The sequence below is a fragment of the Lissotriton helveticus genome, chromosome 12 (genome assembly GCF_964261635.1).
Source record: "Lissotriton helveticus chromosome 12, aLisHel1.1, whole genome shotgun sequence".
NCBI classification, from domain to species: domain Eukaryota; kingdom Metazoa; phylum Chordata; class Amphibia; order Caudata; family Salamandridae; genus Lissotriton; species Lissotriton helveticus.
Genome location: NC_136073.1, coordinates 884356407 through 884382045, shown reverse-complemented (window position 1 = coordinate 884382045; position 25639 = coordinate 884356407). Strand labels below are relative to the sequence as shown.

At 51.9% G+C, this 25639-nt stretch overlaps 1 protein-coding gene across 1 annotated transcript in view; it reads left to right on the top strand.

The window, feature by feature from the left end:
• LOC144799971 (phospholipid scramblase 2-like) overlaps positions 1–25639 on the top strand; it is a 204958-nt gene that overhangs the window by 119049 nt on the left and 60270 nt on the right. Inside the window, exon 2 of the mRNA XM_078671621.1 lies at positions 2732–2912. Coding sequence (XP_078527747.1) covers positions 2900–2912 — 13 coding nt within the window. The 5' untranslated portion in view covers positions 2732–2899. The remainder of the gene's footprint in view (positions 1–2731; positions 2913–25639) is intronic.

The window sequence follows — 25639 nt, the reverse complement described above, 5'->3', positions numbered from 1 at the left end:
CCTAAAAAAAATGAATGTGTGTCCTCATGTAACATAACTGGTGCTATGTAAAGCGCTCTGATACCCGATTCGGGTCAAGTGTGGGCTATATAAAACTCCGCAAAAAAAAAAAAAGATTGTGCTTAGTTTGTTCAGAAGTCGTTCTGCACACATTAACAGACTAAGCCTTTGTTTTACCCCCGTACTTGCTTATTCCCAATATTTTGGGGGTTCACACTGATAAGCGTGTACTGCACTAGCCGTGGAAGTTTACCTGCTCCTTCCAAATTTGAATTTTCCTGAAAATTTTTCATGCGAACTATTCTTAATACATAGTAGCCTTTTTATGCTTTTACCCCTTGATTCCCCATCATTGTGACAGCAGCTGACAACTTCCACATTCAGCCTGGCTACTAAGACTAACAGGGCAGGGGATTTTTTTGCTTAACTGGAGCAGCCGTAACCCACCCTCGGTTCCAGGGTGCACATACTTTGCTGAGTTTGACTGGACAGTAGCAACGCCCTTTTTGATCATTGAATGAAAGCCGAACATATTGGGTGTGATCCTCGGCACGAAAAGGATCACTGGCTGGGCGGGGAGGTAGATATACATGCCCACCACCCACTGGCGTGCCGGAAATGATGCAGGTAGCGCCGGACCCCAGGGGGTCCAAACACTGGCCCTGTTGGGTTTGTGCCCCCATGTGGCACTAAGGTGGCCGCCCTCCTATGGGGGCTCCCTGTGTGGGCCACGGGCAGCCTCAGTTCCTCTCCTGCGCATAGAAGCAGCTTTGGTGCAGCATAAGCGCTACTCTTTACTAGCCTGTGTTTCCTACTTCCATCTCTCCTGTCTATTTCCACCTCACATCATTCCCGAACACCGCCTGTGCTTAGAAGCTGCCTTAGGCTGTCATAAGCACTATGGGAGCAACCAACATAGCATAGCCAGGGAACCCTCAGATGTCTGTCCCCCAGCAGTACCCCTGCAGATAGGGGAGGGGGTGTCCCAATGCAGTACCCCCGTAGATAGGGGAGGGGGTGTCCCCCAGCAGTACCCCCGTAGATAGGGGAGGGGGTGTCCCCTGCAGTACCCCTGAAGATAGGGGAGGGGGTGTCCCACGTAGTACCCCCGTAGATAGGGGAGGGGGTGTCCCACGCAGTACCCCGGTAGATCGGGGAAGGGATGTCCCCCGCAATACCCCCTTAGATAGGGGAGGGGGTGTCCCCCGCAGTACCCCTGAAGATAGGGGAGGGGGTGTCCCCCGCAGTACCCCGGTAGATCGGGGAAGGGATGTCCCCCGCAGTACCCCCTTAGATAGGGGAGGGGGTGTCCCCCGCAGTACCCCAGTAGGTAGGGGAAGGGGTGTCCCACGCAGTACCCCCCGTAGATAGGGGAAGGGGTGTCCCCCGCAGTACCCCCGTAGATAGGGGAGGGGGTGTCCCCCGCAGTACCCCTGAAGATAGGGGAGGGGGTGTCCCCCGCAGTACCCCGGTAGATCGGGGAAGGGATGTCCCCCGCAGTACCCCCTTAGATAGGGGAGGGGGTGTCCCCCGCAGTACCCCAGTAGGTAGGGGAAGGGGTGTCCCACGCAGTACCCCCCGTAGATAGGGGAAGGGGTGTCCCCCGCAGTACCCCCGTAGATAGGGGAAGGGGTGTCCCCCGCAGTACCCCCGTAGATAGGGGAAGGGGTGTCCCCCGCAGTACCCCTGAAGATAGGGGAGGGGGTGTCCCCCGCAGTACCCCGGTAGATCGGGGAAGGGATGTCCCCCGCAGTACCCCCTTAGATAGGCGAGGGGGTGTCCCCCGCAGTACCCGGGTAGATCGGGGAAGGGGTGTCCCCCACAGTACCCCCGTAGATAGGGAAGGGGTGTCCCCCGCAGTACCCCCGTAGATAGGGGAGAGGGTGTCCCCCTCAGTACCCCCGTAGATAGGGAAGGGGTGTCCCCCGCAGTACCCCCGTAGATAGGAAAGGGGTGTCCCCCGCAGTACCCCCGTAGATAGGGAAGGGGTGTCCCCCTCAGTACCCCCGTAGATAGGGGAGAGGGTGCCCCCCGCAGTACCCCCGTAGATAGGGGAAGGGGTGTCCCCCTCAGTACCCCCGTAGATAGGGGAGAGGGTGCCCCCCGCAGTACCCCCGTAGATAGGGGAAGGGGTGTCCCCCGCAGTAACTGGGTAGATCGGGGAAGGGGTGTCCCCCGCAGTACCCCAGTAGATAGGGGAGGGGGTGTCCCCCGCAGTACCCCGGTAGATAGTGGAAGGGGTGTCCCCCGCAGTTCCCGGGTAGATGGGGGAAGGGGTGTCCCCCGCAGAAACTGGGTAGATCGGGGAAGGGGTGTCCCCCGCAGTACCCCCATAGATAGGGGAGGGGCAGTGCTTTAAATGGGCAGGTACATATTATCACATTTCACGTTCATTTTGTGTAATGAGTTAACCTGCTTTGTTTATATAAACACATTTCTCATGGGTTTTGGTGTGTTCTGCAACTAATATTAAAAGTTGTTAAGTATCATCATGTCTCGCCCTTAGCCCCGCCCCCACTCTACACCTCTAGCTCATTTTAATGAGTACCAGCTCTTATTTTCCCCATTTAAAGCACTGGGAGGGGGTGTCCCCCGCAGTACCCCTGTAGACAGGGCGGTGAAGGGGCCGCCCTGGGCCCGTGCCCCCGCCCGCCCCCTCGGCCCTGGGACGCACCTGCGGGTTTCACCTGCCCTGCCCAGAGCTTCACCTCTGCCGTCTCTGCTCCCACAGGGCCCCGCGGTGAGTCAGAGCCGCGAAGGAGGGACCGAGAGGGGAGAACCGAGGCCGGAGGAGAGAGAGAGAGGCCCCAGAGGAGGAGGAGAAGAGAGAGAGGCCCCAGAGGAGGAGGAGGAGAGGAACCGGAAGAGAGGCCGAAGGAAGCCCAGAGCTGAACCAGCCATGTCCGCTCCAAGTAAGAAACAGCTCTTCTGCACTGCCTTGAGCTTCAGTCCCTTGTCCCTCAACTCTCTGGTCTGCTCTTATTTCTCGCCCTGTCCTATTTTTCCCTCCCTCTGTCCCTTCTCAGCCTGTCCCAGTTCTGTCACTCGTTCCTATCACCCCTTTTCACTGCGTTCTTCTTAGCCCTTTTCTCTTTTCTCCTACCCCTCTCCCTTCCTCTCTCCTTCCCCTCTCCCTTCCCCTCTCCCTTCCTCTCTCCAGCCCCTCTCCCTTCCCCTCTCCCTTCCTCTCTCCTGCCCTCTCCCTTCCCCTCTCCCTTCCTCTCTCCTGCCCCTCTCCCTTCCCCTCTCCCTTCCTCTCTCCCTTCCTCTCTCCTGCCCCTCTCCCTTCCTCTCTCCTGCCCTCTCCCTTCCCCTCTCCCTTCCTCTCTCCCTTCCTCTCTCCTGCCCTCTCCCTTCCCCTCTCCCTTCCTCTCTCCTGCCCCTCTCCCTTCCCCTCTCCCTTCCTCTCTCCTGCCCCTCTCCCTTCCCCTCTCCCTTCCTCTCTCCCTTCCTCTCTCCTGCCCCTCTCCCTTCCTCTCTCCTGCCCCTCTCCCTTCCTCTCTCCTGCCCCTCTCCCTTCCTCTCTCCTGCCCCTCTCCCTTCCTCTCTCCTGCCCCTCTCCCTTCCTCTCTCCTTCCCCTCTCCCTTCCCCTCTCCCTTCCTCTCTCCTGCCCTCTCCCTTCCCCTCTCCCTTCCTCTCTCCTGCCCCTCTCCCTTCCTCTCTCCTGCCCTCTCCCTTCCCCTCTCCCTTCCCCTCTCCCTTCCTCTCTCCAGCCCCTCTCCTTTCCCCTCTCCCTTCCTCTCTCCTGCCCTCTCCCTTCCCCTCTCCCTTCCTCTCTCCTGCCCCTCTCCCTTCCCCTCTCCCTTCCTCTCTCCCTTCCTCTCTCCTGCCCCTCTCCCTTCCTCTCTCCTGCCCTCTCCCTTCCCCTCTCCCTTCCTCTCTCCCTTCCTCTCTCCTGCCCTCTCCCTTCCCCTCTCCCTTCCTCTCTCCTGCCCCTCTCCCTTCCCCTCTCCCTTCCTCTCTCCTGCCCCTCTCCCTTCCCCTCTCCCTTCCTCTCTCCCTTCCTCTCTCCTGCCCCTCTCCCTTCCTCTCTCCTGCCCCTCTCCCTTCCTCTCTCCTGCCCCTCTCCCTTCCTCTCTCCTGCCCCTCTCCCTTCCTCTCTCCTGCCCCTCTCCCTTCCTCTCTCCTTCCCCTCTCCCTTCCTCTCTCCTGCCCTCTCCCTTCCCCTCTCCCTTCCTCTCTCCTGCCCCTCTCCCTTCCTCTCTCCTGCCCCTCTCCCTTCCTCTCTCCTGCCCCTCTCCCTTCCTCTCTCCTTCCCCTCTTCCTTCCCCTCTCCCTTCCTCTCCCTTCCCCTCTCCCTTCCCCTCTCCCTTCCTCTCTCCTGCCCTCTCCCTTCCCCTCTCCCTTCCTCTCTCCCTTCCTCTCTCCTGCCCCTCTCCCTTCCTCTCTCCTGCCCTCTCCCTTCCTCTCTCCTACCCCTCTCCCTTCCTCTCTCTTTCCCCTCTCCCTTCCTCTCTCTTTCCCCTCTCCCTTCCTCTCTCCTGCCCCTCTCCCTTCCCCTCTCCCTTCCTCTCTCCCTTCCTCTCTCCTGCCCCTCTCCCTTCCTCTCTCCTGCCCCTCTCCCTTCCTCTCTCCTGCCCCTCTCCCTTCCTCTCTCCTGCCCCTCTCCCTTCCTCTCTCCTTCCCCTCTCCCTTCCTCTCTCCTGCCCCTCTCCCTTCCTCTCTCCTGCCCCTCTCCCTTCCTCTCTCCTGCCCCTCTCCCTTCCTCTCTCCTGCCCCTCTCCCTTCCTCTCTCCTGCCCCTCTCCCTTCCTCTCTCCTGCCCCTCTCCCTTCCTCTCTCCTGCCCCTCTCCCTTCCTCTCTCCTGCCCCTCTCCCTTCCTCTCTCCTTCCCCTCTCCCTTCCCCTCTCCCTTCCTCTCTCCTTCCCCTCTCCCTTCCCCTCTCCCTTCCTCTCTCCTGCCCCTCTCCCTTCCTCTCTCCTGCCCCTCTCCCTTCCTCTCTCCTGCCCCTCTTCCTTCCTCTCTCCTACCCCTCTCCCTTCCTCTCTCTTTCCCCTCTCCCTTCCCCTCTCCCTTCCCCTCTCCCTTTCCCCTCTCCCTTCCCCTCTCCCTTCCCCTCTCCCTTCCCCTCTCCCTTCCTCTCTCCTGCCCTCTCCCTTCCCCTCTCCCTTCCTCTCTCCTGCCCCTCTCCCTTCCTCTCTCCTGCCCCTCTCCCTTCCCCTCTCCTGCCCCTCTCCCTTCCTCTCCCCTGCCCCTCTCCCTTCCTCTCTCCTGCCCCTCTCCCTTCCTCTCTCCTGCCCCTCTCCCTTCCTCTCCCTTCCCCTCTCCCTTCCTCTCCCTTCCCCTCTCCCTGCCCCTCTCCCTTCCTCTCTCCTGCCACTCTCCCTTCCTCTCTCCTGCCCCTCTCCCTTCCTCTCCCTTCCCCTCTCCCTTCCCCTCTCCCTTCCTCTCTCCTGCCCCTCTCCCTTCCTCTCTCCTGCCCCTCTCCCTTCCTCTCCCCTGCCCCTCTCCCTTCCTCTCTCCTGCCCCTCTCCCTTCCTCTCTCCTGCCCCTCTCCCTTCCTCTCCCTTCCCCTCTCCCTTCCCCTCTCCCTTCCCCTCTCCCTTCCCCTCTCCCTTCCCCTCTCCCTTCCTCTCTCCTGCCCCTCTCCCTTCCTCTCTCCTGCCCCTCTTCCTTCCTCTCTCCTGCCCCTCTCCCTTCCTCTCTCCTGCCCCTCTTCCTTCCTCTCTCCTGCCCCTCTTCCTTCCTCTCTCCTGCCCCTCTCCCTTCCTCTCTCCTGCCCCTCTTCCTTCCTCTCTCCTGCCCCTCTCCCTTCCTCTCTCCTGCCCCTCTTCCTTCCTCTCACCTACCCCTCTCCCTTCCTCTCACCTGCCCCTCTCCCTTCCTCTCACCTGCCCCTCTCCCTTCCTCTCACCTGCCCCTCTACCTTCCTCTCTCCTGCCCCTCTCCCTTCCTCTCTCCTGCCCCTCTTCCTTCCTCTCTCCTGCCCCTCTGTGCTAAGCCTTTCCCTCTGTCCCTTCTGACCCTGTCCCAGTTCTGTCTCCCACTCCTTTGGCTCTTATTTCACCCTCCTCCACTTGTCCCTTCTCTCATCTTTCTCGCTGTCTCCTTTGGCCCTTTCTTACTCTGTTCTCTGTTTTTCCATTCTCTTTTTTCTTTTTCACTCCAAGTTTTACATGTTCTCTCTTCTGTCCTTCTTCTCTCCCCTCTCCTTGTTCTCTCTCCCCTGTCTTTGTTGTATTTCCCACGTTCTTCTCCAATCTCTCCGCTGTTCTTGTCCTCTATTTCCCTTGTTCTTGTCTTCATTCCCCTCTTCCTGTCCTCTCTCTCCCGATCTTGTCCTCTCTCTCTTTCCCCTGTTCTTGTCCTCTCTCTCTTGACCCTGTTCTTGTCCTCTCTCTCTCTCCCCTGTTCATGTCCTCTCTTCTCCGTTTTCTTGTCCTCTCTTTACCCTGTTCTTGGCCTCTCTCTCTCGTTCTTGTCCTCTCTCCCCTTCTTGTCCTCTCTCGCCCCTATTCTTGTCCTCTCTCTCCCCTATTCTTGTCTTCTCTCTCTCCCCAGTTCTTGTCCTCTCTTTTTCCTGTTCTTGTCCTCTCTCCCTCCCCTGTTCTTGTCCTCTCTCCCTCCCCTGTTCTTGTCCTCTCTCCCTCCCCTGTTCTTGTCCTCTCTCTCCCCGGTTCTTGTCCTCTCTCTCCCCTATTCTTGCCCCCTCTCTCTCTCCCGTGTTCTTGTCCTCTCTTTTCCCTGTTTTGTCCTCTCTCTCTCCCGTTCTTGTCCCCTCTTTCCCCCTGTTCTTGTCGACTCTTCCCCCTGTTCTTCTCCTCTCTTTCCCCCTGTTCTCATCCTCTTTCCTCTGTATTTTCCCTGTTCTCACCCTCTCTCTCCCCTGTTCTTGTCCTCTCTTTTCCCTGTTCTTGTCCAATCTCTCTCTCCCCTGTTCTTGTCCTCTCTCTCCCCTATTCTTGTCCTTTCTTTCCTCTGATCTTGTCCTTTATTTCACCTGTTCTCATCCTCTCTCTCTCCCCTGTTCTTGTCCTCTCTCTCTCCCCTGTTCTTGTCCTCTCTCGCCCCTGTTCTTGTCCTCTCTCTCCCCTATTCTTGTCTTCTCTCTCTCCCCAGTTCTTGTCCTCTCTTTTTCCTGTTCTTGTCCTCTCTCCCTCCCCTGTTCTTGTCCTCTCTCCCTCCCCGGTTCTTGTCCTCTCTCTCCCCTATTCTTGCCCCCTCTCTCTCTCCCGTGTTCTTGTCCTCTCTTTTCCCTGTTTTGTCCTCTCTCTCTCCCGTTCTTGTCCCCTCTTTCCCCCTGTTCTTGTCGACTCTTCCCCCTGTTCTTCTCCTCTCTTTCCCCCTGTTCTCATCCTCTTTCCTCTGTATTTTCCCTGTTCTCACCCTCTCTCTCCCCTGTTCTTGTCCTCTCTTTTCCCTGTTCTTGTCCAATCTCTCTCTCCCCTGTTCTTGTCCTCTCTCTCCCCTATTCTTGTCCTTTCTTTCCTCTGATCTTGTCCTTTATTTCACCTGTTCTCATCCTCTCTCTCTCCCCTGTTCTTGTCCTCTCTCTCTCCCCTGTTCTTGTCCTCTCTTCCCCTATTCTTGTCATCTCTCTCTCCCCTGTTCTTGTCCTCTCTCTCCCCTATTCTTGTCATCTCTCTCCCCTGTTCTTGTCCTCTCTTTTACCTGTTTTTGTCATCTCTCTCCCGTTCTTGCCCTCTCTCCCCCCTGTTTTTGCCCTCTCTCCCCCCTGTTCTTGTCCTCTCTTTTCCCTGTTTTTGTCCTCTGTTTCCCCTGTTTTTGTCAACTCTCTCCCCTGTTCTTGTCCTCTCTTCCCCTGATTTTGTCCTCTCTTTCCCCTGATTTTGTCCTCTCTTTACCTTGTTTTTGTCCTCTCTCCCCCCTGTTCTTGTCCTCTCTTTCCTCTGTTCTTGTCCTCTCTCTCCCCTATTCTTGTCCTCTCTCTCCCCTGTTTTTGTCCTCTCTTTCCCCTGTTTTTGTCCTCTCTTTCCCCTCTTCTTGTCCTCTCTCCTCCGTTCTTGTCTCGCCTGGCGGCCTAGGGAAGACTTGTTGTCGGAAGGTGGGGAGGGGAGGGGTGAGGGGGATGGTGTTGTACTTGGTGGTCGACAGACACGACTTGCTCATCTACACGTTTGGTCCTACCAGAACGACAGACTACGAAGCCCTTTCTTCCTTGAAGCTTTTATTTAGTCATACAAGAATTATTTCAATGTAGTCTCACGGTTAAGAATCAATCAAGAACTCAACGTTTAGAGCAGCAAAATAGAATCTAAAATAGGGAAGACATCCGGCATTAATTCGCATGCTAATGTGAGGGGAAAGAACTCTCTTGCATCAAGAACCCAAACTGTTACTCCGGGTTCTAAACAAAGGATTTCATACTTTCACTGCAGTAGTATATGCTTCACAGGCTCCTAACTAGTCAGAGTGAAAGCACAAGAGAGATTCACAACTGAACACACACTGAAGATTCTCCTAATCCTACAACTTGGAGCTTCTCAGGAGAAACTTCTTCACCTGAAACCGACGGAGTTGCATTGTGTGTGTGTGTGATTCCGCCCGAGGCATCAAAGGTCTAAATTTGGATGTGTGCACTTGATCCAGAACAGTCTGTGAAAATCGACTTCCTTCTTTGATGAACACATGTCATTTTTATTCCAGTGAGACATGAAAATACATCACGTGGTACACTGAAACAACACAGTAGAGATGGAGTCTGAGGCCTAGTTTGCCTTAAGTTAGCCAGTGTACACGTTTTCATTACTGCAAAAGTATTACATTCAGCAAAACAGCCGTATGAGTCTGAACTGCTTTGGGCGTGTTTTAGACTCCCCGTCACGGTGCCTTAAAGTGCTATCGATTACCACTTCCTATTGTTATTGTTTCTTGTTGTGTCTTGAATGTGGGCCAGCTGTGTTCTAGTCTTGTCCATTTGTCGGCACGCAGGGCACACACCTGCTTCCTCTGGGATTACTTACTAGCAGCGGGTATGCGTTGCCCTATGGGTGACCTGCTCTGCTTGTCTTCTGTGTCTAGGACTGGTTAAGACCTGTACCTTGCATGCATTGTCCATTTGGGGGCTTCGTCTTCTGGGACTTGTTAAATGCTGGATCATGGGCGCATTTTTCCATTAGTGACTTCTTTGGGATGTTAAAAGCTGGAGCGAGTATGCGTAGTCCAGTTTGTTGCATGCATGGCTAGCCTGATTTGTCAGAGAGTGGCTACAAGCCGCAGCGAGCATGTCACGTGTGGTTGGTTGCATGCATGGCCGGCCTGCTTTGTCCGAGGCTGGCTACAAGCCACAGTGAGCATGTCATGTCTGACCGGTTGCATGCACGGCTAGCCTGCTTTGTCCGAGGCTGGCTACAAGCCGCAGTGAGTATGTCCTGTCTGACCGGTTGCATGCACGGCTAGCCTGCTTTGTCCGAGGCTGGCTACAAGCCGCAGTGAGTATGTCATGTCTGACCGGTTGCATGCACGGCTAGCCTGCTTTGTCCGAGGCTGGCTACAAGCCGCAGTGAGTATGTCATGTCTGACCGGTTGCATGCACGGCTAGCCTGCTTTGTCCGAGGCTGGCTACAAGCCGCAGTGAGCATGTCATGTCTGACCGGTTGCATGCACGGCTAGCCTGCTTTGTCCGAGGCTGGCTACAAGCCGCAGTGAGCATGGCATGTCTGACTGGTTGCATGCATCCAGTCCTCCTTTGTCCGAGGCTGGCTACAAGCCGCAGTGAGCATGTCACGTGTGATTGGTTGCATGCATCCAGTCCTCCTTTGTCCGAGGCTGGCTACAAGCCGCAGTGAGCATGTCATGTCTGACTGGTTGCATGCATGGCTAGCCTGCTTTGTCCGAGGCTGGCTACAAGCGGCTGTGAGCATGTCATGTCTGACTGGTTGCATGCATGGCTAGCCTGCTTTGTCCGAGGCTGGCTACAAGCCGCAGTGAGCATGTCATGTATGACTGGTTGCATACATGGCTAGCCTGCTTTGTCCGAGGCTAGCTACAAGCCACAGTGAGCATGTCATGTCTGACCGGTTGCATGCACGGCTAGCCTGCTTTGTCCGAGACTGGCTACAAGCCGCAGTGAGCATGTCATGTCTGACTGGTTGCATGCACGGCTAGCCTGCTTTGTCCGAGGCTGGCTACAAGCGGCTGTGAGCATGTCATGTCTGACCGGTTGCATGCACGGCTAGCCTGCTTAGTCCGAGGCTGGCTACAAGCCACAGTGAGCATGTCATGTCTGACCGGTTGCATGCACGGCTAGCCTGCTTTGTCCGAGGCTAGCTACAAGCTGCAATGAGCATGTCATTTCTGACTGGTTGCATGCACGGCTAGCCTGTTTTGTTCGAGGCTGGATAGAAGCCGCAGTGACCATGTCACATGTGATTGGTTGCATGCATGCAGGCCTCCTTTGTCGGAGGCTGGCTACAAGCCGCAGTGAGTATGTCATGTCTGACTGGTTACATGCATGGCTAGCCTGCTTTGTCCGAGGCTAGCTACAAGCCACAGTGAGCATGTCATGTCTGACTGGTTGCATGCACGGCTAGCCTGCTTTGTCCGAGGCTGGCTACAAGCCGCAGTGAGCATGTAATTTCTGACTGGTTGCATGCACGGCTAGCCTGCTTTGTCCGAGGCTAGCTACAAGCTGCAATGAGCATGTAATTTCTGACTGGTTGCATGCATGGCTAGCCTGCTTTGTCCGATGCTAGCTACAAGCTGCAGTGAGCATGTCATGTCAGATTGGTTGCATGCATCCAGGCGCCCATTGCCCAAGGATGGTTAGAAGATGCAGTGTGCATGTCACGTGTGATTGGTTGCATGCAGCAGGCCTCCTTTGTCCGAGGCTAGCTGCAAGCCGCAGTGAGCATGTCACGTGTGATTGGTTGCATGCAGCAGGCCTCCTTTGTCCGAGGCTGGCTAGAAGCAGCGGTGTGCATGTCACGTGTGGTTGGTTGCATGCACGGCTAGCCTCCTTTATCCGAGGCTGGATAGAAGCCGCAGTGAGCATGTCACGTGTGATTGGTTGCATGCACGGCTAGCCACCTCTGTCCGAGGCTGGCTACAAGCCGCAGTGAGCATGCCACATGTGATTGGTTGCATGCAGCAGGCCTCCTTTGTCCGAGGCTGGTTGCAAGCCGCAGTGAGCATGTCACATGTGATTGGTTGCATGCAGCAGGCCTCCTTTGTCCGAGGCTGGCTAGAAGCAGCGGTGTGCATGTCACGTGTGGTTGGTTGCATGCACGGCTAGCCTCCTTTGTCCGACGCTGGATAGAAGCTGCAGTGAGCATGTCACGTGTGATTGGTTGCATGCACGGCTAGCCTCCTTTATCCGAGGCTGGATAGAAGCCGCAGTGAGCATGTCACGTGTGATTGGTTGCATGCACGGCTAGCCACCTCTGTCCGAGGCTGGCTACAAGCCGCAGTGAGCATGCCACATGTGATTGGTTGCATGCAGCAGGCCTCCTTTGTCCGAGGCTGGCTAGAAGCCGCGGTGTGCATGTCACGCGTGGTTGGTTGCATGCATGCAGGCCCGCTTTGTCTGAGGCTGGCTACAAGCTGCAGCGAGCACAGGTTGCATTCATGGTTGGAAGTGTGTTGCTGCAGTGTGGCCTCTCGAGTATTGGAGTGCACAAGATTCTGAAAGGGTCTTTAAAGTGTGGAGAGGTGCAGTGCAAAGGGGGAGAGGTTGTAAGAAGAACACAAGGGGTACCAATTTGCTCAGTTGTACTTACCCTCCTGGTAGTAAGGAGGTGGTTGTATTCGGGTCTGTGGAGTAGAGTTCCACTGGGTCATGAGTGCAAAGAGAAGTGGAGGGTGAGCGAGCTAGTAAAAAAATTCACAAAGTGTAAAAAAATCATATTTGTGGTGTGTTTTTTAAAATGATTTGTTTATTGCAAATCAAAGTACATATAAGAGAACAGTGACTAGTCACGAATTGCATCACAATATCAGGACATATGGGACTTGCTCCTTTATAGCGGACGGAAACAAGTGAATGAACCGCGTGTAAAACGCACACGGCACAACACCAAAGTGCAGTTGGAAGAAGTGTGACGGGGGTGTGGGAAGGCAGGGATGGAGGCCACAGCGGTCATCTCTGAAATGGCGAGTAATCGGTTCCTTAGCCACACTAAACAATATCTAAAGAAGCCAGGTCTACATCTAGAACCCTGCGGAAGGGGGTCTGCGTATGTCATCACCACATATCTCCTTCTAAAACATTTCTCAGTCATATTATGTCATGGGATTCAGTGCTCATGGGACAATAATGAGGTATTATGATAGGGCTCCCGGGTTTATGGTATTTATTTTTTGGCCATTTCCGACTGTATTTATCCATATTTATTTTTTGGCCATTTTATCTGTATTTATCCATATTTATTTTGTGTTTGCGTATAAATAAAGTTTTAAAACGGTACATTTCCATATCTATTTAACTGACAGACGCGCACTCATACTTTGATGTCTGTCGTGTTTTATCTATTTAAGTTGCCAAATCGTACACAATACATACACTGGTAGATATTACCATACCATCCTGTCCGTCCTGATCCTGACCGTTCTGATTCTTCAGAAGCGGTCGCTCCTCACGCTGCTCCCTGCCCTGCATGCCAAACTGGTATCGTAGAGCCCACTGCCTGCATTGAATACTCTTTGAATATTTATTGATCATCCTCGTTGCGCTAGATCGGCACATAACGTTTTAAATAGCTGCTCAATTGTGCTGCGCTGCCTTGTCAATTTCGCGATCGCTAATTAGCATATTATCGTAGCGCCAGTCCTCCAGAGCGCGCTGCAACGCTCTGCTCTACTGTGCTGCCTGTATTTTGATTTTGTGCCCGATTGTGTCTTGTGCCGGTTCCACTGCCATTCTCATCGCGTTTTCCACATATTGTGCCCCAACCCTGTTTCGCTTTTGGCTGACTGCCATTTTGTTTTGGTTGTTGTTGTTGTTGTGACTCCCTCCCCGGCTCTCCACCCCGCCTCCCGCCTCCCAGCTGCTCCTCCCTCGCCCCTCCCCTTCCACTATCCACATATGACAGATGTATACGCGCGCAGCGTTCACGCGCAGCAGTTGCGCCCCATGCGCGCCGAAGGTGCGCCAAAGGTAAGCCCGTCTACGCCCGTCCGCGCCTGGTCCGCGCCCAGCGCCAGACCCCCTGTTCCTCGCAAGCCCCAATCCACCCGCATAACGTATGATGCCGCATCCCTATCAGCACTCAATCCCGGCCGACTCCAAGACTGCTACCAAGCCGCCCCTGGACACACCCATGGACCCTTCACCTGCCACTCCTGCAAACTCGACCGCATCAGGACCCACCCTAAATCCACAGACTCCAAACATAGCTCCAATACTAACCACCTGAAGTGCATCCTACTCAACACCCGCTCGGTCCACAAACACGCCATTGAACTCTGGAACCTACTCGACACCACTTCGCCGGACGTCGCCTTCCTTACAGAAACCTGGATGAACACCTCATCAGCGCCCGACATCACCATAGCCATCCCGGACACTTACAAGATCATCCAAAAAGACTGCACCAACCAAACAGGAGGAGGCATCGCCATCGTCCACAAGAACACCATCCGAATCACGACCAGCTCCGACGACAACCTCGCGACCGCCGAACACCTCCACTTCCAGATCCACACCGACCCCAGGACCACACTTAGAGGCACCCTCATCTACAGACCACCAGGAACACACACGCAATTCAGTGAAGACATCACTGACTACATCAGCCCACATGCCCTCGCCTCCGAGAACTACATTCTATTGGGAGACCTCAACTTCCACCTGGAAAAGAATAACGACAGAAACACCACCACCCTTCTGGACAAGCTGGCCAATCTCGGACTCAAACAACTTGTTGACACCCCCACCCACTTGGCCGGACACACACTCGACCCCATCTTCACCTCCAGCAAGCACATCTCCTTCGATCACACCACAGCTCTCCATTGGACGGACCACAGCTGCGTTCACTTCAGCTACAAAAAGACCACGTCCCACAACCCCCCACAACCTATTCCTCGAAGAAACTGGAAAAAAATCACCACCGACCAACTCTTCACATCGCTTAACCAAAACCCTCCTACCATATCATCGGACCCAAACCAAGCTGCTACCAAACTCACACAATGGATCACCCACAGCGCTGACGAACTAGCACCCTTGAAAAACCACCAGACCAAACAAGGTAGCAAAAAGGCCCCCTGGTTCAATGCTGACCTTAAGAAATCCAAGAAGTTATGTCGTACTTTCGAGAAAACCTGGAGAAAAAACCCAACCACTGATAACCTGACCACCCTCAAGAACGCCACCCGCAAACACCACCAATTGATCCGATCCACCAAGAAATCAGCATTCAAGGATCGACTCGACAACAACGCCCACAACAGCAAGGAACTATTCAACATCGTCAATGAATTCACCAACCCCACCGCCGGCACCAACGACATCACTCCCTCCCAAGACCTCTGCGACTCTTTATCCTCTTTCTTCCACAACAAAATCGCTGACATACATAACAGCTTTGAAAACCAGTCCGAAGAACAGTCCACTCTACCCACCTCCGAACCAAAACAGCACTCTCACAACCTCTGCGCCTGGAACCCAATCACTACTGAAGAAACCATCCGCCTGATGAACTCCATCCACTCAGGATCGCCAACCGACCCTTGTTCCCACCACATTTTCAACAAAGCAGACTCCATCATCGTACCTCATCTCCGCGATGTCATCAACTGCTCCTTCAACTCCGCTAACTTCCCGGAAAGCTGGAAACATGCCAAACTCAGCGCCCTCCTGAAGAAACCCACAGCAGACCCCACTGAACTTAAGAACTACCGCCCCCTCTCACTCCTCCCATTCCCTGCCAAAGTCATTGAGAAAGCCGTCAATAATCAACTCGCCGCCTTCCTTGAGTCCAACAATTACCTCGACCCCTCACAGTCCGGCTTCCGAGCCAATCACAGCACCGAAACCGCCCTCATCGCAGCTACAGACGACATCCGAACGCTACTAGACAACGGAGAAACAGTTGCCCTCATCCTACTCGACCTCTCCGCCGCCTTCGACACAGTCTGTCATAGCACCCTCATACAACGCCTCCACAACGTCGGAATACAAGGAAAAGCTCTGGACTGGATCATCTCGTTCCTCGCCGGAAGAACTCAGAGAGTACGCCTCCCCCCATTCAAATCAGAGGCCACCGAAGTCATCTGCGGCGTTCCACAAGGATCATCTCTCAGTCCCACCCTCTTCAACGTTTACATGAGTCCCCTCGCATCCATCGCGCGACAACACAACCTCAACATCATCTCCTACGCAGGCGACACCCAGCTGATCCTCTCCCTCACCAAAGACCCAAACACCGCCAAAACAAATCTACACGAAGGAATGAAAAAAGTAGCCCGAATGGATGAAGAACAGCCGTTTAAAACTAAACTCGGACAAAACGGAAGTCCTCATTTTAGGATCATCCCCCTCTTCCTGGGACGACTAATGGTGGCCACCGGCCCTGGGCACAGCACCCATACCTACAGATCACGCACGTAACCTGGGATTCATCCTAGACTCCTCCCTCTCGATGACCAGACAAGTCAACGCCGTCTCATCTTCATGCTTCAACATCCTACGCATGATCAAAAAAATCTTCAGTTGGATCCCCACCGAAACAAAAAAGACAGTCACCCACGCACTGGTCACTAGCCGACTGGATTATGGAAATACCCTTTACGCCGGAACCACAGCCAAACTACAGAAAAAACCCCAACGCATCCAAAACGCCTCAGCCAGACTCATACTGGACATCCCCCGTCAAGCTCACATTTCCGGTCACTTGAAAGACCTCCACTGGCTCCCCGTTAACAAGAGAATAACGTTCCGTCTCCTCACCCACGCACACAAGGCCCTCTACGACCTAGGACCCGAATGCCTCAACACAAGACTGTCCTTCTGCACACCCACCCGCCAACTACGATCATCCAATCAAGCCCTCGCCGCAATTCCGCGCATCAATAGATCCACCGCGGGAGGAAGATCCTTCTCCTACTTAGCGGCCAAAACCTGGAATTCTCTCCCCACTCACCTCCGCCTCACTCAGAACCACCTCTCCTTCAGAAAGCAGCTTAAAACCTGGCTATTCGATAAGTAATGCACCCACCCTCCCTCAAGCGCCTTGAGACCCTCTGGGTGAGTAGTGCGCTATACAAATTCCTGAACTTGAACTTGAACTACCATAAATATATAAACATATTCCATATTTAAAGACATTTCATCCTGTTTTTTAATTTCCCATGTGTCCATCTGCTCAGCTGCTGGCCTATAATTCATGAAAGTAAGCACGGAATGTCACTTAAAAGATGCACAATTTTCTGTATTTATCCACTTTTAAAGATAAATGCAGACAGAAAACACGTTGTTTTCTGTCTGTATTTATCTGTAAAAATCCGTAAAAACGGAAAACCGGGAGCTTAATTATGATACATGTAACATGTGTGACTTCTGCAGTACACAGCAAGCCCCATTTACTGCCAAGTCCAGTATTTATGGACAACCGTAAACGCGAGTGTCCCCATCCAGAGGTCTACGGTGGGAGGGAGAAGGCATTGCTGGCACCTTCGTGTGAGTACGTAAGTTAAGACATAGGGTCTGTGGTGTAGACCATGCACATGGATGTATGTGGTAGGAGAGAGCCCCCATTCCAAAGTCATAGCCATGTTCCATGTCATTATGTCCCACACATTCCTCGCTTCGGGGAGGGCCGGAGGATTAGAGATGGAACAGAAGAATGGACGTACAAGTCATTGGGCGGGCTGGGTGTGTGATGCAATCAGTTGTGTGTTCTGCTTCTTACACTGCAGTTCAAGTGGTGTCCATATGCATTGGGACTTTGCAATATCTGTAATTAGTTTGTCTTCCTGGGAGGGTAACAATGTCTAAGTGTTCATATGTGGGGTACTGAAAGTGCGGAGGGCGTCCGCCGCCTCCAGCAGAGTTGGCAGACTCTACGTCAGAGGTATCATGGTGGACGGCCAGTTTGGGCCAGGGTGGAGACTCAATCACCGTCTTGTCCCAGTTAATCATGTATTTTGAGGATGAAAATGTTGGAAATCAGGGAGTTCAGTTCCAGCATTGAGGTCTTAAGTTCTCCCAAAGTAAGATGACGTCATTACTGTCCACCATGAAGCAGCCACAGCACTGTATGTTTGCGTTATGTGTAATAGTAATTGTGGATGAATCCGGGGCTCGCAAGAACAGGACAGAGGGCAGCAATGTCTCATTTCTCTTGTGGTGGGGAGGATGTCTGAGAAGAAGCCTCAGCAGCTCATCCAGGCTGGGATTCCCACACAGAGCCACCTCGCCGTAGAGATGAAGGGCTCGCCTGAGCACGTGCTCTCCCGCTCCTACAAGGCACCTCCATTCGTATCGGTCAAAGACTTCTGTTGACGTCCAGTGAGGCTGCAGGGGTCTCCTCTGCCATTCTGCACGTGCCAAAGGATGCTGGAGAGCATCCTTCTGTGGGTCCTAGTCGTGAGACCAGCCACAGCATCCACCTGGAGTTCATGTGTGAGACTAGGGACAAAGTTAAGTGGGTTCATTATCCGCATTGATGGTGGAAGTTGGCTTGCATCTAGATCGCAGCAGCAGGCCTCGACTCGTTTTGGGGTTTAGGCTCCTGGTCCCCTCGTTGAACACGCCATGAAGCCTACCCATCGATTCTACCTCCTGGAGCATCTCGTAGGGGATGGGCCGTATCTTGGACCAGTTCTTTCTCTAGAATTCACCGAGAAGGGCATCCTTACCCAGCACCTCAGTCTAAGGTCGCTCAGAGACCCCCTTCACAGTCTCCGCCAGCAGGACCCTGCCTCCTTCAGACAGCGTGGGGACTCCTAGGGGTAGATGTATCAAACCATTTGCGATTCGCAAAGGCGGAAATTCTGCGAATTTCGGCCTTTGCGAATCGCAAAAGACTTTTTTTGCATTTTTTTAAATATATCAAAAAATCTCAAACTAAGGAATCGCAAAAAATTGCGATTCCTTATTTTGCTTAAGCATTTAAGGAATCGCAAATTTTGCAATTCCTTAAATGCGATGTATGTGGGTTTTAGAAATTGCGAATTTGGGTTAACAAATCGCAAATTACCACCAACTTGTAGTTGGTGGTAATTTGCGATTTCATTTAAAAATGCCCTATTTGGCATTTGTGACGGTGGCATGTGACGCACATACATGCCCATAGGGCATGTATGTGCACCATATGCACACACATGTAAATTTCAGGGGTGCCGCAGGGTGTCTTTGAGACACCCCTGCACCCTTGAAATTATTCCCAATTTGCGAATTCGCAAATTGCAATTCGCAAATTAAGAAATATTTCACAATCATTCCTATGGGCATCCTGGCCCATAGGAATGCATAGGAAATTATTCCTTAATTGCAAATTCGCAAATTGCGAATTCGCAAATAAGGAAGACTAAGAAATTGCTAAAAAATAGCGATTTTCTACATACATTCCATTTTGAGATTTCTAAATAGCGATTCCTTAAAAATCGCTATTTAGAAATCGCAAAATGGAATCTTGATACATCTACCCCCTACTGCGACCGGTTGACCATGGCAAAGTGGTGTAGATGGCGAACGTTGGTAGCCAAGGCATTCGTTACTGCTTGGGTGGGTGAGGAGAACACAGGAGTCGTGGAGGGTGAAGGGAGTGGTCATCTGAGCCTCGCTTTGTTTCATCTGTTCTATGCGGAGGTGTCCTGTTTGTTCTCTTTGCTCATAATGACGTTGTCTTGGGTGCATCAAGGCCTGCTCTGCTCATGAGTGGAACAAAGAATTAAGATCACATTGCTTCTGCTTGGGCAATCTTAGTTTCCTCGAGTTGACTGTTCATAACTGGATTCTGTTTCCAAGCTAATTTCCCTTTCAGCCTGATTGTTTATGCCTTAATCTGAGTCAGACCACTGTGGGGCTGGTCATCAAACTACCCTGTTTGGTCTTTCTGGAATCCTATAAGGTCTGAGCCACGGGCACATAAGACCAGATGTGCGAAACTTTTTTGAGGTCACTAACAGCCCGAGTCGCAGAATCAGGCCCTTTTTTAACACAAAAAATCAATTTTTATGTACAAAGGCCCAACTTGCGATTTTTTTTTTTTTCGCAAAAGGGTTTTGAGATTCGGTATTAGCAAGGGGTGTGTTTAGGGCGTCCCTTTCTAATAGCAACTCGCAGTGCTACGTACGAATGTTTTGCGACTGAAATTTTACCACCAACTCCGAGTTGGGGGTCACCCAGTTGCAGATGGGGTGGCATCCCCAAAGACCCCCTACCCCTTTGAGAATGTTGGTGGAAACATTTTCTAAGAGCTGCCCTGTTCTTACAAAATGAAAAGAAAACGTTTCATTTTCCATTTTGAAACGCATTTCTTTTTCCTTTTAAGGAAAACGGGCTGCATTAAAAAAAATTCTTTGCTTCATTTGAAAGCTATCACAGACCTGGAGATCTGCTGAACCCAGCAGGCCACCATGCCTGTTATTTTTGCAATTCTCAATGGGTCACAACTGAGACCTTCCTCATGAATATTAATGGCATAGGTCTATTTGCGACCAACTAGGAATCCCTAAATGAGTGAAACACACATTTGTACATAGCTGTTTGCGAATAGCGCATTGCAACAATTAGTTATTAGGTGTAGGGGGAGGGGTTCACTTTACATGGCAGAGGGGGCCCCACAGCTCCAGTAGACCAGCTGCAAATAAAGAGTTTATAGGACGTTTAAAAACATTTAAAAGTCGGGCAGAGAGTCTGGCTAAGGCCTGTGGTGGCTAAAAAAAGAACAATACACTAAAGTGCCTCCCATTTGAAGGCTCCGCGAGGGATGGGTTTGGGCCAAATCCTCGCTCCTATGCACAGGTCCTTTCCTTCTACTGCTTCTCCAATTCACAGGGCAGGGCCTTAGAGTCCAGCACTGGAGAGGAGCTGGAATACAGGACACCAAAGGAGTTTGCAGTGATTACTTTAACCTCTTCGATGCACCGGACGGCCTCTGGCCGTCCGACGTCATGGTGTCGTGTGCATCGGACGGTCGGAGGCCGTCCGAACTGCACACGCGTCAAATTCTGATGCACGGCGGCGGAATTTGCGCCGCATCGAAGAGGCTAAGATAGGCCTGCATGACACTTTCAGGGGCATAGTTAGCAGTGGTGCAGTGGCACTGGGGTCTCAGAGGCTAGGGTGCCCAGTCTGCCCTTGACTGGCTGCTTTTTTTTTTTTTTTGTGAGCTGCCCCTCCATTTGTCTTTTTTTGGGGTGGGGGGTCTACTTTGCCCTAGGGCCTCGCTCTGCATTTCACTTTTATTTTTTGAACTGGGAGATCATGGAAAGAAAATTGAGAGGTAGCTCCACTGCCCAAGGCAGAAATGGTCCATCAGGATTCAAGCAAGCCGGGCCGACGAGGCTGAAATGCCAGAAACCGGTCCCGGGTAGCTTGTATCCTTTCTGGTGAAGAATTGGCTTGGTAGTTTGGTCTGCCCTGTTCCCATGATGCACTGGGCCAGGGACAGATTAATTTGCATATAGCCAGGTTCTGAGCTGGGATGGGGCAGTGAGCTAAATAACGGTGATGGATCAAGCCCTGATCTTTGGACTGGGTAAGAGTGGTCTGCTTAATTCAGACACTCTGTTCATCACCACCCCCTTTTCTGAATCGTTTTTGGCCACTATCGGTGTGGCAGGGTATACTCAGACATGAGTCCCTTGCTCACTGCTCCATCAGGATTCAAGCAAGCCGGGCAGACGAGGCTGAAATGCCAGAAACCGGTCCCCGGTAGCTTGTATCCTTTCTGGTGAAGAATTGGCTTGGTAGTTTGGTCTGCCCTGTTCCCATGATGCACTGGGCCAGGGACAGACTAATTTGCATATAGCCAGGTTCTGAGCTGGGATGGGGCAGTGAGCTAAATAACGGTGATGGATCAAGCCCTGATCTTTGGACTGGGTAAGAGTGGTCTGCTTAATTCAGACACTCTGTTCATCACCACCCCCTTTTCTGAAAGGCAGAAATGGAGCAGTGTGGGCATTTAGTGACTACATTTGAAGGCTGTATTCCTGGCAGAGTGGGCCGTTCTTGCTCCTCACAAGCTGAGCTTCTTTGTTATTGGTTAATTGCAGCATCAGTCACTTAGTAACAAAGCAGCTCAGATCAAACCTTGAGGTGCCAAGGTGAAGCAATATGGCTTCATGTGAGATCGATAAGGTGGCTGGTGGCAGGCGCGTTGAACTCTAGGCCAGGCAAGGACCATACAATGATACAATACAACACAACCGCATGTGTAGAGTGTATGGCCACTCCTGAGGGAACGTCCTGGTGCTAACAGCAGGACCACCCTAAATTACGGTAAGATTTAATGAGCCATTCGCAGTTTCACTGTACCGGCCGTGTGTACTTACACGTGCATGGCTTAATCTTTGAGACAAGCATATGCTACTGGTAGGTGGGTCTTTAGGCCTTTCCTGAAAAGCTTTTCTGAGGGTGCAAGGTGAAGGTTGGATGGAAGCCTATTCCGTAGCTTAGGCATCAAGAAAGTGAAGGCCCTCCCACTGCGTCTCCTCAGGATATACAGGAGTCTCAGGGAGTTCGACCTGATGGATCTGCTCCGGTGGTCTGGCTGGAGTCTGCATCTTAAGTACAGAGGCCTCTTGCTCTCCAAGGCTCTATAAGTGAAAGTGAGTGAGTGCCTTGAATTTGATGCAACTGTGCACCGGGTGCCAGTGAAGTTAGCGAAGATATGCAGACACCAACTGCTGAATCCAGATCTTAAGTATAAGGCGAGGGGCGGCATTCTGAATAATCTGCAGCCATTGCAGAAGATACACCGGCAAGCCCAAATAAAGACTGTTGGCGTAGTCCAATTTGGTGGTGAATAGAGCATGGACAATAGTCTTACGGGAAGGCACAAGCACCAAGTGGGGCATTTTTCTCAAAGATCTCAGAGCTGCAAAGCAGCTAGCCCAAACTGCTTTGACCTGCTTCTCTAATGATAGAGTTGACTCGGATTTGACGCCCAAATTCCTGATGCAGGCCGAAAGGGCAGGAGAGGGCCCCCAACTCAGATGTCCACCAGCTCAAATGGTCAGGGATCATACTTGTACCGAAAAAGAGAATTTCCGTTTTATTGGAATTTAGCTTGAGACAACGTTTGCCCATCCAGTCGCATACTGTTTTGAGGTCATCCTTGAAGGGCTTAAGGGTGTCGGGGGTTCCGTTCTGAAAAGAAAGCGTCAGCTGCGTATTGTCGGCGTATGAAATTATCTTCAAACCCTGCTCTTCAACTGGCTTGGCCAGGGGCTCAAGGTAGACACTGAAAAGCAGAGCCCTGCGGCACCCTGTTCTTGAGCAGTCTCAGGTCTGAAAGAAAGGAGGGGAATCGCCGCCTGAGACCTCCCCTCCAAATATGATTTGATCCATGTTGGCGCATTCCCTGGAATTTCTGTCCTATCTGCTCTATTCAGCAGGATGGGATGCGATACAGTGCCAAAGTCAGATAATCGGTCTAAAAGAACCAGCATCGCGGATGCACCCAGATCAAGGGATATTTGATCAATTCTGCAGCCTCCAGTAAGGCGGAATCAGTACTGTATCCTGACCAGAAGCCAGACTGAGTATCATGAAGGAGGCCGTTTGATTCAAGAAGCAAGCAAATCTGCTTGTTGGCCGCCTTCTCCAGCATCGTGGTTGCTGCCGGAAGGAGGGAGATCGGTCTGAAGTTACTGAGTAACTTAGGAATCAATCAATCAATCATGTGTTTGTTAAGCGCGACTACTCACCCGTAACGGTCTCAAGGAGCTGGGGGTGGGGGTGTGCAGGTTCCAGTCCATCAAGGAGGGGGTCTGTCGAAGAGCCAGGTTTTGAGGTTTCTCACGAAGATGGGGAGCGATGTTGTCTGTCTGAGGTGGAGCAGAAGGGCGCTTCAGGCTCGGGCCGCGAGGAAGGAGAAGGAGCGGCCTCCCTATCTAGTCTTTCTGGCGCGTGGGACCACGGCGTAGGAGAGCTGGGCTGATCATAGGGTCCTTTGGGGTGCATGGATTTTGAGTGGGCTGTTCAGGTATGCTGGTCCGGTGCCGTGGAGGGCCTTGTGGGCGCGGGTGAGAATCTTGAAGGTAACTCTATCCTCGATGGGGAGCCAGCGGAGTGTGCACAGGTGCTGGGAGATGTGGCAGTGTCTTGGTAGGTTGAGGACCAGTCTGCGCTAGTTTTTTTTTTTTTTAGCAGTGTGAGTAGGAGGCACTGATTCCACTACTTTGGTACAGTAGCAGACTCCAAGGAGGTGTTGAGGATTTTATTGCGGATTGGATTAATAATAGGCAGGACTGACTCCAGTATGTCAGGAGGGCTGCATCTTCAGACGAGGTAGCCTCAACACTGAGCTAGTAGACAGTGCCTTCACCGGGGTCTACGGATAGGCCCTGGTTAGGAAACTGGTCATAGATGGAGACGTCAAAAAGGTAGGGCAGGCAGATATTGTCTTGTGCAATGCTGAGCTGCAATGTTTCCACAGCTGCAGTGGAGGCGAAGTGGCCCTGGGCTGGGCTATGCTCCTCGCGACTCGCGCCCCGGTATGAAGCGTCAACAGGCGCGGGGAAGGATATGGCGATAAACTGTTAACTGCATAAACTGCTCTCTCCAGTATGTCAACAGGGAAGACCACACTTTTCAATATATTTGTACAATTTAATGAGAACATCCGGACTTTTATGCATCACTGCAGTGTAAGGTATACAAGTTGGCTTGTAAAATAGAGATTTGTTTGGGAACAAATTCATCAACATTTATTGATGACGCACGGGGCAGTAATAATAGCGCTTTTAGCTCAGGGTTTAAGGTGCCCTTTGCATCTGTGTGTGTGATATTAAGGTCACTCTGGTTTCCATACAAGCATAACATGGCTGTGGGCCAATGCACCATCTTGCAGACAGAGCGTGACACAGTTCAAATAGGTGAAGATGGGACTTCACACACAGAGTATTTCATGTCCACTCACTGAACTTTAATGTATGTAAGGGTTTAATGGACATTTTTACTCCAGCTTTTTAATTCTCACTTGCCAGCCTAAAAAAAAAAAAAACTATCTTGAAATTTTTTGTCGCCATTGTTTCTTATGGACAGTTTTATGTAAACAATATACAGCATTCGGCCGATGGCAAGTAGAAACATATGCTTTCCTTGACTTAACGATAACAAATTTGGCCATTTGTAGACAGAACAATGCAAACTAATGTGTGACTTGGTGCTTAAATAACGGGGGTTATTATTGCCCAGCATAAAAATGCTTCCTTTTGTCAACCTCAGAAGGATGATGAGTCGAGCCGGCCCTACTCAAATAACAAACTATGAACCGCAAGGAGAGACAGGAGCACTGCGGGTGCCCCGTAGCACCAACAGGTTTATTGCCACATTTTTTTAAAAGTATCAAACCTTATAAAACTGAAGTTGCGCTGTTCTGCATTACCCCATAAGTTACTGTTTTTCTGTCGTGCAGATTTTCGAAGCGTTTGGTCACAGTTCAACGTGCAGTGATATCTTTTCATCTTCTCAGTAGTGGTCTTTCTGGCGGATGTTTGTCCTTTTCACTTTCCCTAGCTCTGCAGTTTAATAGTAGAGAGATTATTCTCAGGCCAATTGTACCTAGTTTGAAAGACCAGCCATCTGCAATATTTAAGGACACGTCTTGTATGGCCTGGTAGAGTCCACACGAGGGCATTGACTTTCGCGATTCCAGGAAGTATGTTTGTGTGCTTTTCTTCTCGTGTGAAGGGTCATCATATGAAGAGGCACTTTGGTTCAGTAACCAAAACAGGCAGGTGTTGCAGTGTAAAAGTGGGAGAAGGCAAGAAACCACAAGGGAATGGGGATTATAAGAAGTTGCTTGATTTAAGAAGGAAAGGAAGACAAAAGAGAAAGTTAGAAAAAGAGACATAGACAGAAGGGGAGTATTCAGTTAATACCTTGGTTTCCATTTAGAGCTTCATTCTTTGGCCATATATAACTACTACAAACCATAAGTGGTATTATAATCTAATGTAATAGCATTCAGTTTACTGACCTTGGAAGGATGTGGGGATCAGTTGACCCTACTGGACCCCAGTGGAGGCGTGCCTTTTAGGGTGTTGAGGCTCCTTCCGCATTGCTTTCTAACTTTTTTAGTTAGACTAATAGTGATTGGCTATTTCTATAATTGGAACATGCCAACCTTTACTGTAAGAGGGGGTCACACAGCCATGGTCAGCCTGTCTGTCTGATGGCTGGCACAGGTGCAGAGAGGTATGTGCCCCAACCATCAGACAGATTTTCAAGGCCCGGAGAAGTCCCATTCCTGCCCAGGGGCGTAGCTAGAGCTTGTGGCGCACGGGGCTACCCCTCAGATTGCTGCCCCTTGGGGGAGGGGGGGGGGGGAGGACGGTGAGCACTTGAAAGATGTCCGAGTCTCCGAGAAGAGACACGTAGTATTGCTGCTAACAGTTACCCCGATCATGAAAGTTACATTTAGTTATTTATAAAGTTTTACATAGCGTGAACTTGATCCCGAAGGATATCAGAGCGCTTTACAATTTGAGGCAAAGGTAACAAATCAGAACATTAGTCGAACATGGGGAATCGAATGGGCATTGAGATGTTTACCCCTCTCA